Below are 12,813 nucleotides of genomic sequence, written 5' to 3' on the forward strand. Positions count from 1 at the left end.
AATGTAGCAAAAATTTGAGGAACAAGGTGGCATGGGGGTGTTCACTAAACTCTGTCTCAAAATATTAGTATTTTGGAAGTCTTTCATAATGACAAATTCTTGAGCAGGTAACAAGACTATACACAAACCATAACCCCAATGTGTGCTTATATGTGTGTGGATGTGTGTGTGTATCTCACCTTCTCTCTGCCTTTCAAATAAATAAGTAAATTTCTAAAAAGAATGGGGGTTTTAATACGGAAACATATCTTTATTAAAATGACTTTCTCAGTAAAGTTCCCAGGTACTTCTCTTTCAAGATTGCAGCTCTGTACATGAACGATCCTCCAGCTGTTCCTCTACCTAACCAAAAAAACTTCAAGAATTAAAGCAAGCTTTCTCTCCAACAATAAGCACAGTGGTCACTTCTGTATTCATCTTTCAGAAATAAAGAATATTCCACCCTCAGTGTTAAAATGTCCATTATCATCATCTCAATAACTACCAGATGTTTTGAAATTACTATACAATGCTTTCATTTTTCCTAACCTGAAAGAAAAAAAAAACTGTCCTGGATATAATTACCAGGATCTTCCTACTAGCTGAAAAATAACGTCATAATCTTCAAAATGGGAATCTCTTCCCTTTGATAATTTACTGAGGAAACTTGGTTTTGTTGTGAATTTGCAAACACAGGGCAGTTACTGGCTAAGTAAAAAGGATGTAATGTCAGTTATAAAGTCTCCTCCACCCTACCACTTAAACCATAAATAAATACTGTTCTTTGACAGAAAGCCAAAAGGAAGTTTGCTTTGCTCCTTCTTATACTACACGTGGCATATAGCTCCAGATTATAGTTTAAATGAAATATCATAACTGTAGATTAGTTCCAGATTCCAACAACAAGGTCAAAGAAGATTCAAAACGCAGAAGTCTTCATTGTTGCTTATGACCACTGAAATTCCCAAAGTCAAAGCTATGAATTCCCATAATAATTAATACTAAGTCTTCATCTCATGAAATCCCAACGTGAAATACGTGCAGGCAAGACACTAGAAGGCAAAGAGAGCCCTATGTGGCTTTTGTTTCAGAGTGGCAGTCTTCTTGAAACCCAAAGAAGGAGAGAGGGGAGGTTTGATGAATCCAAAGATAATAGGAGTCACGGTATCACTAAACTCTATTTGAAAATTCTTCTGGAAGTCATTCTCTTACATCTCAATAGCAAAGGCCCGAAGCTCATATAGCTACTAGCAAGCATTTCAAACACGAAAGGCACCTCTCTGAAGAGCATCCAATCATTTTCAACCTGTTTTTCTTTTTTCTTTTTTACTTCCAAACCTTTTTATATAAAATCTCATGTAACAATCGAATACATAAAACAGAAAAACAGTAGAGGCCGGCGCCGTGGCTCAATAGGCTAATCCTCCGCCTTGCGGCGCCGGCACACCAGGTTCTAGTCCCGGTCAGGGTGCCGGATTCTGTCTCGGTTGCTCCTCTTCCAGGCCAGCTCTCTGCTGTGGCCAGGGAGTGCAGTGGAGGATGGCCCAAGTGCTTGGGCCCTGTACCCGCATGGGAGACCAGGAGAAGCACCTGGCTCCTGCTTTCGGATCAGCGCGGTGGCCGGCCGCAGCGCGCCGGCCACGGCAGCCATTGGAGGGTGAACCAACGGCAAAGGAAGACCTTTCTCTCTGTCTCTCACTGTCCACTCTGCCTGTTAAAAAAAAAAAAAAAAAAACAGTAGAAACAGTAGCTCATCTAGTAGAAAGATAAACAGGGTAGAAACCTACATGCTTAATATCTACGCCCTCCCATGTGATTTATTATGTATTTACCAAGGGCAGAGATAAAAAGAGAGTTCTCATCCACTGGTCCACTTCTCAAATGCCTGCAGCAGCCAGAGTTGGGAATGTAATCCAGGTCTCCCACATGAGTGGCAGGTACCCAATCAACTGAGTCATCACTTGTTGCCCCTCCGGCACATATCAGCAGGAAGCTGGAATGGGAGTAGAGCCAGGACTCCAGCCCACGCACCCCGATAAGGATCAGCGCATTCCAAGCAGCATCTTAATCACTATGCCAAGTGCCTGCCTCCAACCGCCACATATAAGACAGCCTTCCTAGCAGTGAAACCACTAGGGCTCTTTAGAACAGTTTGAAAATCAGTACAATTACAAGTCTAAATAAAGTTACTAAGAGGTATACAGGGCCAGCGCCACGGCTCAATAGGCTAATCCTCCGCCTGAGGAGCCGGCACACGGGGTTCTAGTCCCGGTTGGGGCGCCGGATTCTGTCCCCGTTGCCCCTCTTCCAGGCCAGCTCTCTGCTATGGCCCGGGAGTGCAGTGGAGGATGGCCCAAGTTCCTGGGCCCTGCACCTGCATGGGAGACCAGGAGAAGTACCTGGCTCCTGCCATCGGATCAGCACAGTGCGCCGGCCGTGGCGGCCATTGGAGGGTGAACCAACGGCAAAGGAAAACCTTTCTCTCTGTCTCTCTCTCTCACTGTCCACTCTGCCTATTCAAAAAAAAAAAAAAAAAAAAAGATATACATATAGCTAATAATGGCAGTCATAATTCTTTGGCAGGGGTACCAAAGAATAGAAGACAAAAACCACTATGGTACAAATATAGACTACAAAACTATACATATAATATTACTGCGTATCTATTAAAGTAAATGTGTATACAACCAAAAACTAAGTGGCAATATGAGCAAGTAAAAATGCAGGCTTTAGACCATGAGGTTATCAGCAGTTGCTGTTATTTATATACTATTTTTTGCAACAAAGTGATTTCTTTTAAAAATGAAAGAAGGAGCCAACACTGTGGTGCAGCAGGTTAAAGCCCCAGCCTGAAGCACCGGCATCCCATATGGGCACCAGTTAAGGTCCTGGCTGCTCCACTTCCCACACAGTTCCCTGCTAATCTGCCTAGGAAAGCAGGGGAAGATGGCCCCAAGTCCTGGGGCCTTGCAGCCATCTGAGAGACCTGGAAGAAAATCCTGGCTCCTGGCTTCAGACTGGCTCAGTCTCCAGCCATTGCAGCCATTTGGAGAGTGAACCAGCAGGTGGAAGACCTCTCTCTCTCTCTCTCTCTCTACCCCTCTCTGTAACTCTTTCAAATACATAAAATAAATCTTTAAAAAAAAAAATGAAAGAAAATTGTTAGTCCAATCTGCTCCTTTATAGCTGAGGAAGTAAGGTTCAGATTTGACAAGGAACAAACACTCAATGGCCTCGGCTATAATATTTAGTCAACCCTTTACTTAGGAGTAGATTATAAAAACCACAGCTCTCAACTCCACCTAAAGGCTACAGTTGAGCTATTTTGCCATTCACACATTAGTACTACTTAAGGGAGCAGATTTTATAATGTTTCAGGATAAAAAGCCCTGGAGAAATTCAACAAATACTTACTGACCAACTTATAGATGCAAAACTCTATTCCAAGTGGCACACATATACAGGTAACTAGCACACGGACTGTTCTTCAACAGCTTACAAGATTATGAGCAAGACAGACATATACAACTCTTATAATAAGATAGATTGGGGCCGGCGCCGCGGCTCAATAGGCTAATCCTCCACCTAGCGGCGCCGGCACACCGGGTTCTAGTCCCGGTCAGGGCGCCGAATTCTGTCCCAGTTGCCCCTCTTCCAGGCCAGCTCTCTGCTGTGGCCAGGGAGTGCAGTGGAGGATGGCCCAAGTGCTTGGGCCCTGCACCCCATGGGAGACCAGGAGAAGCACCAGGATCAGTGTAGTGCGCCAGCCGCAGCGCGCCAGCTGTGGCGGCCATTGGAGGGTGAACCAACGGCAAAGGAAGACCTTTCTCTCTGTCTCTCTCTCTCACTGTCCACTCTGCCAAAAAAAAAAAAAAAAAAAAAAAAAAAAAAAAAAAAAAAGATAGATTGGAATAAAAGCATGAACAACTAATTCTAACTGGAGGCCCAGAAGAAAAGTTCATGATCAGTTTATGTGGTGAACCTTAAAGAATGAGTGTTCTCCACACTCCAAGTAGCAGAGCCACTGTACTGCACAGTTCCAATATCTGACACTATAATCTGACCCAGTTAGGTAGAAAAAATGCAAAGTCATACCAAGTTAAGGACAAACCTAAGCAAAGTCAGGAAAGGCAGAATATAAAGGTCAAGGTACAGTGAATTATTTGGTTGATAATGTGCAGCGGTCAGAAGTATGTACAAGAGACAAGATTGGAAAGCCTAGGGCCAGCTCAGGAAAGGGTCAGATTAAGCCAGCTTCTACTTAAACACTTAATTTGTGCTTCAGGAATAAGAAATCTAGCAGAAATGCAGAAACTGAGGAGGGAGAGACTGTAGGCAAATTAAGGCTTGAAAGAGAGGCGGCTTGAATCCAGCGTGAGAAATAAAAGAGAATGCAGGGACCAGCAATGGGAGACATTGCAGAGGTCTTTGTAAAAAATTTGTCACTTTTGGTTGGTCATGTGGTTTACAGCAATATGAGAGTCAAGTCACCAGCTATGTGATTCAGCTACTGCAGTAATTTAGCACCTCTCAGAACCAGCTTTAGAACAAACATGCACATGATAAGTACCTTCACTTTCCCAGACCTGCAGCTGATCTTGATCCCTCGTAGCACTGCCCAACACCTCTCGAGGGACAGGTTCCATGCGTGCATCCACTTTCTTTTGGTGAGAGGACTGGTTAAATCCTTCAATGGCCTTTTGGAAAAAGAAGTTCAGTTCCTCAAAGTTCATGGCCTGGAGCTCTGCATAAAGTTCTACCTGCTGGGCTTCTTCCAGCTCATCCCAGAACTGTAGCAGCTGTTCTTGCCCAGCTTTGGACAACCTGAGTTTGAGGTCATTAACATTCATAATGCTCTAATTGCCAAGCTCTGTAAAAACAGCAATGTAATTTCTGCACTTGTAAACCTAAAAGAGAAAAGGAATTAATAGCAAGTCAGAGAGTTTCCTCCAAACCTGAGGGTTTTCTTCCTAAAAAAAAAAAAACAAGTTATGACCAATGCTTTGGTCAATAACAGACCACATAAACAATGGCAGTCCCATAAGATTATTTCCCCCATTGACATGGCCATCTTAGTTTGTGTCAGTCTATTCTGTGATGTTTATACAACAGAACTGCTTAATGGCACATTTCTCAAAACACATTCCTTTCAGTAAATGACAAATCAATGAACATTTTTAATATCTGGTGTTAAGAAAATTACACTCTGCCTTTCTATCCTTCAACATTTCTAAGAGATCAGAGTTATAAGAAAATAACAACCAGTATTGTAGACCAAGCAATACACAAAGTACTTCATCCATATAGTCTCATTTAATTGTCGTATGGCACAGGTACATTACCACTACTTTACAGCAGAGGAGACTGAAGCTTAGAGAAGCTAAGCAACTCGGCAATTGGTGGAGCCAGAATGTGAAGCCAGCAGTCTCATTCCAGGGCTCACACCCCTTACCATGCTTAGTTACCCTTGTATTATTCCTCTGACCACTAATCTATCATCTAAAAACACTTCTCCTTTTATTTCTCATGATAAAATAACTGTTGCTGTATTCAGAATACAACAACAGTCATGAAGATGGGACCACCGATAATCATGAAAAACACATTTCATTTCAACAGCAACTTCTGCTGTTAAATTATCTCTACTCACTATGAACTTGGACACTAGTTAAGGAGGGAAAGACAAACAATTAAATGCATTAAAAAAAATCAGTGGATAAGATAATGATTTTATTTACAGTATTCTATGATAATATATCAAAATTTCAGCCGTGAAAAGGAGAATGAGAAAATATTTACTCCACTGGCCTAATACAAAGGAACACAAGAAGAGATAGGCATTGTCTAGAAAGAATTCACAAAAGCTTGATCTAGCTGTGCCTGGAGGGTTGATCAACTACATAGATAATATTAGGGAATGAGCAGGATCTTCTGACAATGAGGAGTGAGCATGTGTGGGATGGAGAACAGAAGGAAAGTGAACATTTTATGTAGAATGATAGGAAATAGCTTAGGGTATGGCTAGACCATGAACAGACTTGAAAACAAGTAAAGGAATGTAAAGCTAATAGATAAACATCAGGAAGCCAACAGTAGTTTACTAAACAGGGTAGTATCACTGTGCCTTAGACAGATGAAAGGAGCTATGGCATAGAAGAGACTGTAAAGAGTGACAACTAGAAGCAGGAAAACAAGTTAAAAGAGAATTGCAGGTATAATAAACCAAAGGTCTGAATCAGGTTAGTGCAGAAGTAATAACCGGGAAAGTGATAAATTTGAAGGTTACTGCATTGCAACTGCTTAGATGTCATTGATGGAGGAAAAATAGATACCAAAGAAACAATCCACTTATCCTCTCCTCCCATAAGAATAGTGAAAGGTAAACATGGTATTAAGAGCACCATTCTAGACTTCAGCTGAATCACTTAACTTCTTCATGCCTCTGTTTCCTTACCTATAAAATAACTCTAATAACAGCACCTACCTCGCCAGGACCATTAAATATCAAGCATCATTTACAACCTCAGGTCAGGAAAACATGTATGTCTCCTGAGTGACATTTAGATGTTTACATACCACCTACAGTGCAGCAGGAAAATTCTAATTGCTTTACAAACACCGGTTCATTTAATCCTCAAACAACTCTGAAGTGCTGTTCTTTGGATTATTTTTACAAAGGAAGAAACTAAGCCACAGAAATAACTTGCTCAAAGGTCCCACACTAGTAAAGTGCTAAAGCTGGGATTCAAATTCAAACAAGCTGACTGCCAAATTCATAACCTTAACCAGTACGCTGCAGAGCCTCTCAGGAGTGAGAATTTCAGCATCTCCATGGGCTGAGAGGATGGCCAGAGAAAGAGAGAGGGAAACAACATTATTTGTACTTGATTTATTCAGAAATATGAGACACAACTGACTATATCTGACTCACTTTCTAGAAATGAGCTCACAAACCAATGGAAATGGAAGAAACAAATGCACAGAACAGGTGGGGGAGGAACTTTCATGATGAATAAATACTTCCCTTTAAAAAGCATCTTTGCTTTCTGTTCTATATCGGGCATGCCAATCTGAATCAAAATTTCCTAGAAATAATTTTAACTAGTGTCCATTCAAAACCAAGTTGAGGAAAGATATTATTCTCCAAGAGAGGCACATAATCTCTATTTTTTTTCTTTTAATTATATATCCAAGATTGAAGCAACAGACTGACTTCAAGACTCTTATAAAATCAATTCCAAACTATATCAGCACATAAGATTAGGTGTGTTACACTGCCAACTTTTATTTCTGGCCTGTCATTTGGATGTTCTTCAGAGATAGCATACCTCAAGTGTGAAATGATACTATCTATAAAATACCCTTTTACAAATTACCACTTATTCATACTCAAATCAGCCTTTCTATATCAAATGAAAATGAAATTTTATTATCAGTGGGAGACACAGTTCTGGTTTTTCATTACCTAAGACCCTCATCCCTACCTCCAAATACCCTTTCAGTCTTCTCTATCATCGGAAACCCATTCATCCTTCCAGACAGAAGTGAATCTTCACAGGTTTGGGAATCAAACCAAACTGCCTTTTATTATTGGCTCTATTGCTTCAACTAAGTCACAAATACTTTCAATTTTTATATCTTCATTCATAAAATGTGAAAAATGGAGTTTTCCTCACAAGGTTCAGAGGTCTAAATTAAACAATGCTTAAAACAATGAGAAAATGAGGTCAAAGAAATTATTTGCCCAAGGCTATAATCAGTAGAAAAAGAGGAATTTTTGTCCCAGATCCACCTGACCCTAAAGTTTATTTTCTTTCCATAAAACATTATTCATAAAAGCAGAGGAAATGCAAAGAATCCAACCCAAGGTCTCATTTTAAAAGAAAGGCAGTACAGTGTGGTGGTAACCTGCACTGGGCTCTCGAAACTGGCTGGGTTCATACTCAGCTCCACCATATTCTATGCTTTTGAACTTCAGCAAATTACTTAACCTTCTTGTACCTCAGTTTTTCTCATCTATTAAATGAGAATAAAAACAGCAGTTCTGGCCGGTGCCGTTGCTCACTTGGCTAATCTCTGCCTGCGGCGCCAGCACCCCGGGTTCCAGTCCCGGTTGGGGTGCCGGGTACTAGTCCCGGTAGCTCCTCTTCTAGTCCAGCTCTCTGCTATGACCCAGGAGGGCAGTGGAGGATGGGAGACCGGGAGGAAGCACCGGCTCCAGGCTTCGGATCAGAGCAGCGCCGGCCATAGCGGCCATTACGGGAGTGAACCAACGGAAGGAAGACCTTTCTCTCTGTCTCTCACTGTCTACAACTCTCTGGCTCTCTAACTCTGCCTGTCAAAAGATTAAAAAAAAAAAAAAAGGCAACAGTCCCTTCTATGGTTGAGAGGATTAATGCATTAGTATGATGAACAGCATTTAAAACAATGCCTGGGGGGCCAGTGTGGTAGCATAGTGGGTAAAGCCACAGCCTATTGTGACACCGTCATACCATATAGGCACCAATTCATGGCCTGACTACCTTACTTCCTATCCAGCTCCCTGGTAACGGCCTGGGAAATGCAGAAGATGGCTCAAGTGGTTGGGCCTCTGCCACCCATGTCTAATGCCGGATAAAGCTCCAGGCTCCTGGCTGCTGGTTTCAGCCTGACCCAGCCCTGGCCGTTGCAACCATTTGGGGAATGAGCCAGTAGATGGAAGATCTCTCTCTCTGTCTCTCTCTCTCTGTCTCTGTGTCTCTCTCTGTAACTCCGCCTTTCAAATAAATAAATAAATATTTTTTAAAATCTCAAACAAATAAAGTGTAGATGTGAGACAATGGTGTGTTAAAGTGGTAGTGAAGGTGGATTCTAGAGGTGGCCTACGGGATCAGGCAATGGATTGAATGTGAACTGACAGAGAAAGACAGAAATTAAGCAAAGATGCTCCAAATAGTGTTGTCATATCTTGAAGATGGGTAAACACTATAATGGGAGCAGGTTTAGGTACCTGTGTAGGCAGTGGGGAGAATCCATACATCACTTTCGGTCATGTTAAATTTGACCAATTAAACAATGCTTATTAGACAATTAGAAATGCTGGTTACACTGCAAAACTTAGTAGTCTAGAGTTGAGGTAACACCAAAAAAAAAGATAAACTTTTAATGTTGTTAGCATCCACAATACTAAGTTAGAGACTGAATGAGATCACACAGGAAATGAAGATACAAAATCAAAAAAGTGTAGCGGATAAAGCAACCGCCTGAGGGGCCAACATCCCATATGGTTGCTGGTTCAAGTCCCAACTGCTCCACTTCCAATACACCTCCCTGCTAATGCGCCTGGGGAAACAGAAGAAGATGGCCCAATTACTTGGGTCCCTGAAGCCAATGTAGGAAACTGAAAGAAGCTCCCAATCTCCTGCCTCAGTCTGGCTCAGCCCTAGTGGCCATTTGGGGAGTCAATCAGCAGATGGAATATCTCTCACTCTCTCTCTCTCTCTCTCTCTCTTTCTGTAACTCTGACTTTCAAATAAATAAAATACATCTTTAAAAAAAAATCAAAGAAGTCAGAAGACAGCCTTGGATACTTACTAGTGCATTAAAAGGCATTTCTATTGATTTATATAAGTTTCAACAGTTATGGTACCATTAATTTTTAAAAAGTTATAAAAATGAGTTAAGAGGGATGGATTTATACTAAACTACTTTCCAAGGAATGGGGTCTCATTTACACTACTGCTTTTGTCCAGTGTAAGGAAGCATATTGCAATGGAAAGACCAGCAGCAAACCAAGTAAGCAAAGAACAGGAAATTCTAGTTTTTGAGTTCCCCATTATTTGCCCTGTGCAAGTCATTTCACTTCTCTGTGCTTACATTACTTTATGAAGCTAATACAACCAACCTTTGTCACACATCCTCGACAGTCAAGAGGGGAGAGTACTGTCTAAAAAAGCAAATGCAGGGGCCAGCGCTCTGGCGCAGTGGGTTAACGCCCTGGCCTGAAGCGCCAGCATCCCATATGGGCACTGGTTCGAGTCCCAGCTGCTCCTCTTCCGATCCAGCTCTCTGCTATGGTCTGGGAAAGCAGTAGAAGATGGCCCAAGTCCTTGGGCCCCTGCACCCACATGGAAGACCCAGAAGAAGCTTCTGGCTCCTGGCTTCCTATCAGCGCAGCTCCAGCCGTTGTGGCCAATTGGGGAGTGAACCAGTGGATGGAAGACCACCACCACCACCCTCTCCTCTCTTTCTGTAACTCTTTCAAATAAATAAATAAATCTTTAAAAAAAAAAAGGCAAATACAAATCTAGTACAACATTTTAAGGTGCATATCAAACTTTTCCAAAAATGTTACTAGATACTCATCCACCTTCAGATGTCTGAGAAAATGGGCTCATGCAAATAAGACAAGTCATAAGTTAAACTTTGCTCTCTTGGCCCAAACCATGGCAGCTTGCAAAGGCTTACAGGGTCACACATGCTTATTTACATGTTAGGCAATGTTCATAATGTTACAACCAAACTCGAGTTTTGGACCAGATATTTCCAATGTTTACATGAAGCAGATACAACCATCTCCATGCCATAAAAACTGTACTATATTTCCCACTAGTGCCGGTAAGGGGCATGTGCATATTTAGGTAAGCAGCAATGAGTTTCAATTAAAAGACTATCAAAATCTGGAAAAGCTACCAATCTTCTCTGGAATTATGATAAAACTAGGGTATTTGCCCATAGCCTAAAACATCTATGTCAAAGTTATAACAAATTTGGTAATTATCAGGCCGGTACTGTGGCACAACGGGTTAACGCCCTGGCCTGAAGCACCGGCATCCCATGTGGTTTGAGACCACCTGCTCCTCTTCCAATGCAGCACTCTGCTACGGCTTGGGAAAGCAATAGAAGATGGCCCAATTCCTTGGGCCCCTGCATCCGGGTGGGGGACCTGGAAGAAGCTCCTGGCTCCTGGCCTCAGATTGGCGCAGTTCCGGCCGTTGTGGCCAGTTTGGGAGTGAACCAACGTATGAGGACCTCTCTCTCTCTCTCTGCCTCTCCTCTCTCTGTGTAACTCTGACTTTCAAATAAATAAATAAATCTTTTTTAAAAATTTGGTAATTATCTACCAATATCAAATATAGCTTTATGTGAATCTAAGTACCAGTATTAAAGAAATCCAGTATTTCCTTCCTGTTCTGGTCTACCCTCTGCCCTATCTCTACTGTAATAGGTACACCCGCGTAAATCTCTTCAAACTTTGGAAAAACAATATTGGTGTTGAGCCCTAAGCACTGAGTGAATCCTACAAACGTTTGGCAGCTCAGCCTATGAGGGCTTCCTTAGTCCCGGCCAAGCGAGCCAGCTGACTAATAGCGAGGAAACAGACAACTGCCTCCAGTTTCCCACAACCCCGGGGCCCACACCCAGTGAATTTCACCTAAAAGTCCTCCGACTCTTGCACTGAGTAATGACATACACAGACTCGCGCAATCACTGCCACCTGGTTTCAGGTTTCAGAAACCCCGGACACACACACACACAGCACAGGGTCAAGTCAGCCTTGCTACAATCTTGGAGGAGACATCTGTTCAGCACACGTGTGCTCTCAGTCCTCCAACCCCACCCTTCTGCTGGGCCGAACCTGGGGAAAGCCAGGGACCCCCACCCACCCCCTCCCCCTCTCCCAGGATTCCAACACAGCAGGCTTTGTCTCACGGTCACCTCGCCCACAGGTATCCCCTAGCCTCGTCGGCGCTCTCTCAGGCACACTCAAGACATCCCAAGCCTCTCCCACCTGACAGTTCCAGCGGCCGCTTGTCCCCTCCGGAGGCCCGCCAACCTAGGCTTAACTGACCACAGAGCCCAGCTTTGGAACCAGACCCCCAACCGCCAGCCAGGTGAGGCCCGGTTCCCAGCCCCAACCGCCTTCACCGAGCCCTCGGACTCCAGACACGGCCCCAGGACCTCCTCCTCCTCCCCCAACGACCCCGTCCACCCCGGGGCGCCCTCAGCCCATCCTCCGGCCGACGCCACCACCACCCGGCAGCCCAGCCCGCACACGCGCGGGCTGCGTCGCCGGGATGGGTGCAACTGCGGGACGCCGAGCAGGGCGCGCGTGTGCCGGCGGGCTCCTCGGCCAATGCCAGCAGCTGGCGCTCGGCGCGTCCGTGCGGCGCGCGCCCCCGATCTGCGCGTGTGGCCGCGGGCTCGCGTGTGTGGCCGGACCCGGCCCTCCGTCGTCCTCGGTCTCGGGTCCCGTCGCCCGCCCCCTAGCTCGACTGGGAGCCCCCTCACCTCCCTCCGCAAGGCCACACTCCACCCAGCTCCAGCTCCTTCGGCGCTGCCACACATCGGCGTCCCGCGCCTGCTCGGAATAAATACACTCATCCGCGGGGCCGGGGCGGGCCGCGAGCTGGGACCGAGGGGAGGGCCAGCTCCGGCCACCCCGCCCCTCGGATCGCGAGGAGTGGCCGCGGGCGTGGGGAGGAGCGGAAGCCAGCGGCCCCGACACGTCAGCGCCAGAAGCGCAGGCGACCTGGCGGGAGCCGAGAGGGGGACTCTGGGTGGGGCCTCCGCGCGTCAGTCATTCTTCGGCCCAATGGGGACGACGCTGGAAGCCCATTCAGCAGACGGCCCCGCCTCCCCGGCGCGCTAGCTGGGCGGGGGAGGGAGGTGTCAGCGGCGTCCTCGCGGAGGGGCCGGGCCCGGCGACGCGAGCGCCTGGCTGGTCCTAGGGGCCCTGACGATCCCGAGTGGTTCTGCGAGGGGCGAGCCCCTGCTTTTTAGCGATCCTGTTGGCCCAGCGGCGCAGGAGGCACTCCGTGTCCGGAACGAATAACGGAGCTGGATGAAGAGCTG

The 12,813-nt window shown here is 45.1% G+C and overlaps 1 protein-coding gene across 6 annotated transcripts in view; it reads right to left on the reverse strand.

Moving 5' to 3' along the window:
* UAP1 (UDP-N-acetylglucosamine pyrophosphorylase 1) overlaps positions 1-12,304 on the reverse strand; it is a 39,551-nt gene extending 27,247 nt beyond the window's left edge. For 3 of the 6 annotated variants that reach the window (XM_002715959.6, XM_002715958.6, XM_008264157.5), the window contains exons 1-2: positions 12,250-12,304; positions 4,550-4,886 (exon numbers count right to left, since the gene is read on the reverse strand). In XM_002715959.6, coding sequence (XP_002716005.1) covers positions 4,550-4,829 — 280 coding nt within the window. In that variant the 5' untranslated portion in view covers positions 4,830-4,886; positions 12,250-12,304. Of the gene's footprint in view, positions 1-4,549; positions 4,887-11,749 lie in introns of all 6 variants that reach the window. The other 3 variants (XM_070077438.2, XM_070077437.2, XM_008264158.5) reach the window with 1 other exon arrangement.
* Positions 12,305-12,813: the final 509 nt, after the last annotated feature.

The sequence above is a fragment of the Oryctolagus cuniculus genome, chromosome 7, assembly GCF_051225735.1.
Source record: "Oryctolagus cuniculus isolate XC-2025 breed Fujian yellow rabbit chromosome 7, ASM5122573v1, whole genome shotgun sequence".
Classification (NCBI taxonomy): domain Eukaryota; kingdom Metazoa; phylum Chordata; class Mammalia; order Lagomorpha; family Leporidae; genus Oryctolagus; species Oryctolagus cuniculus.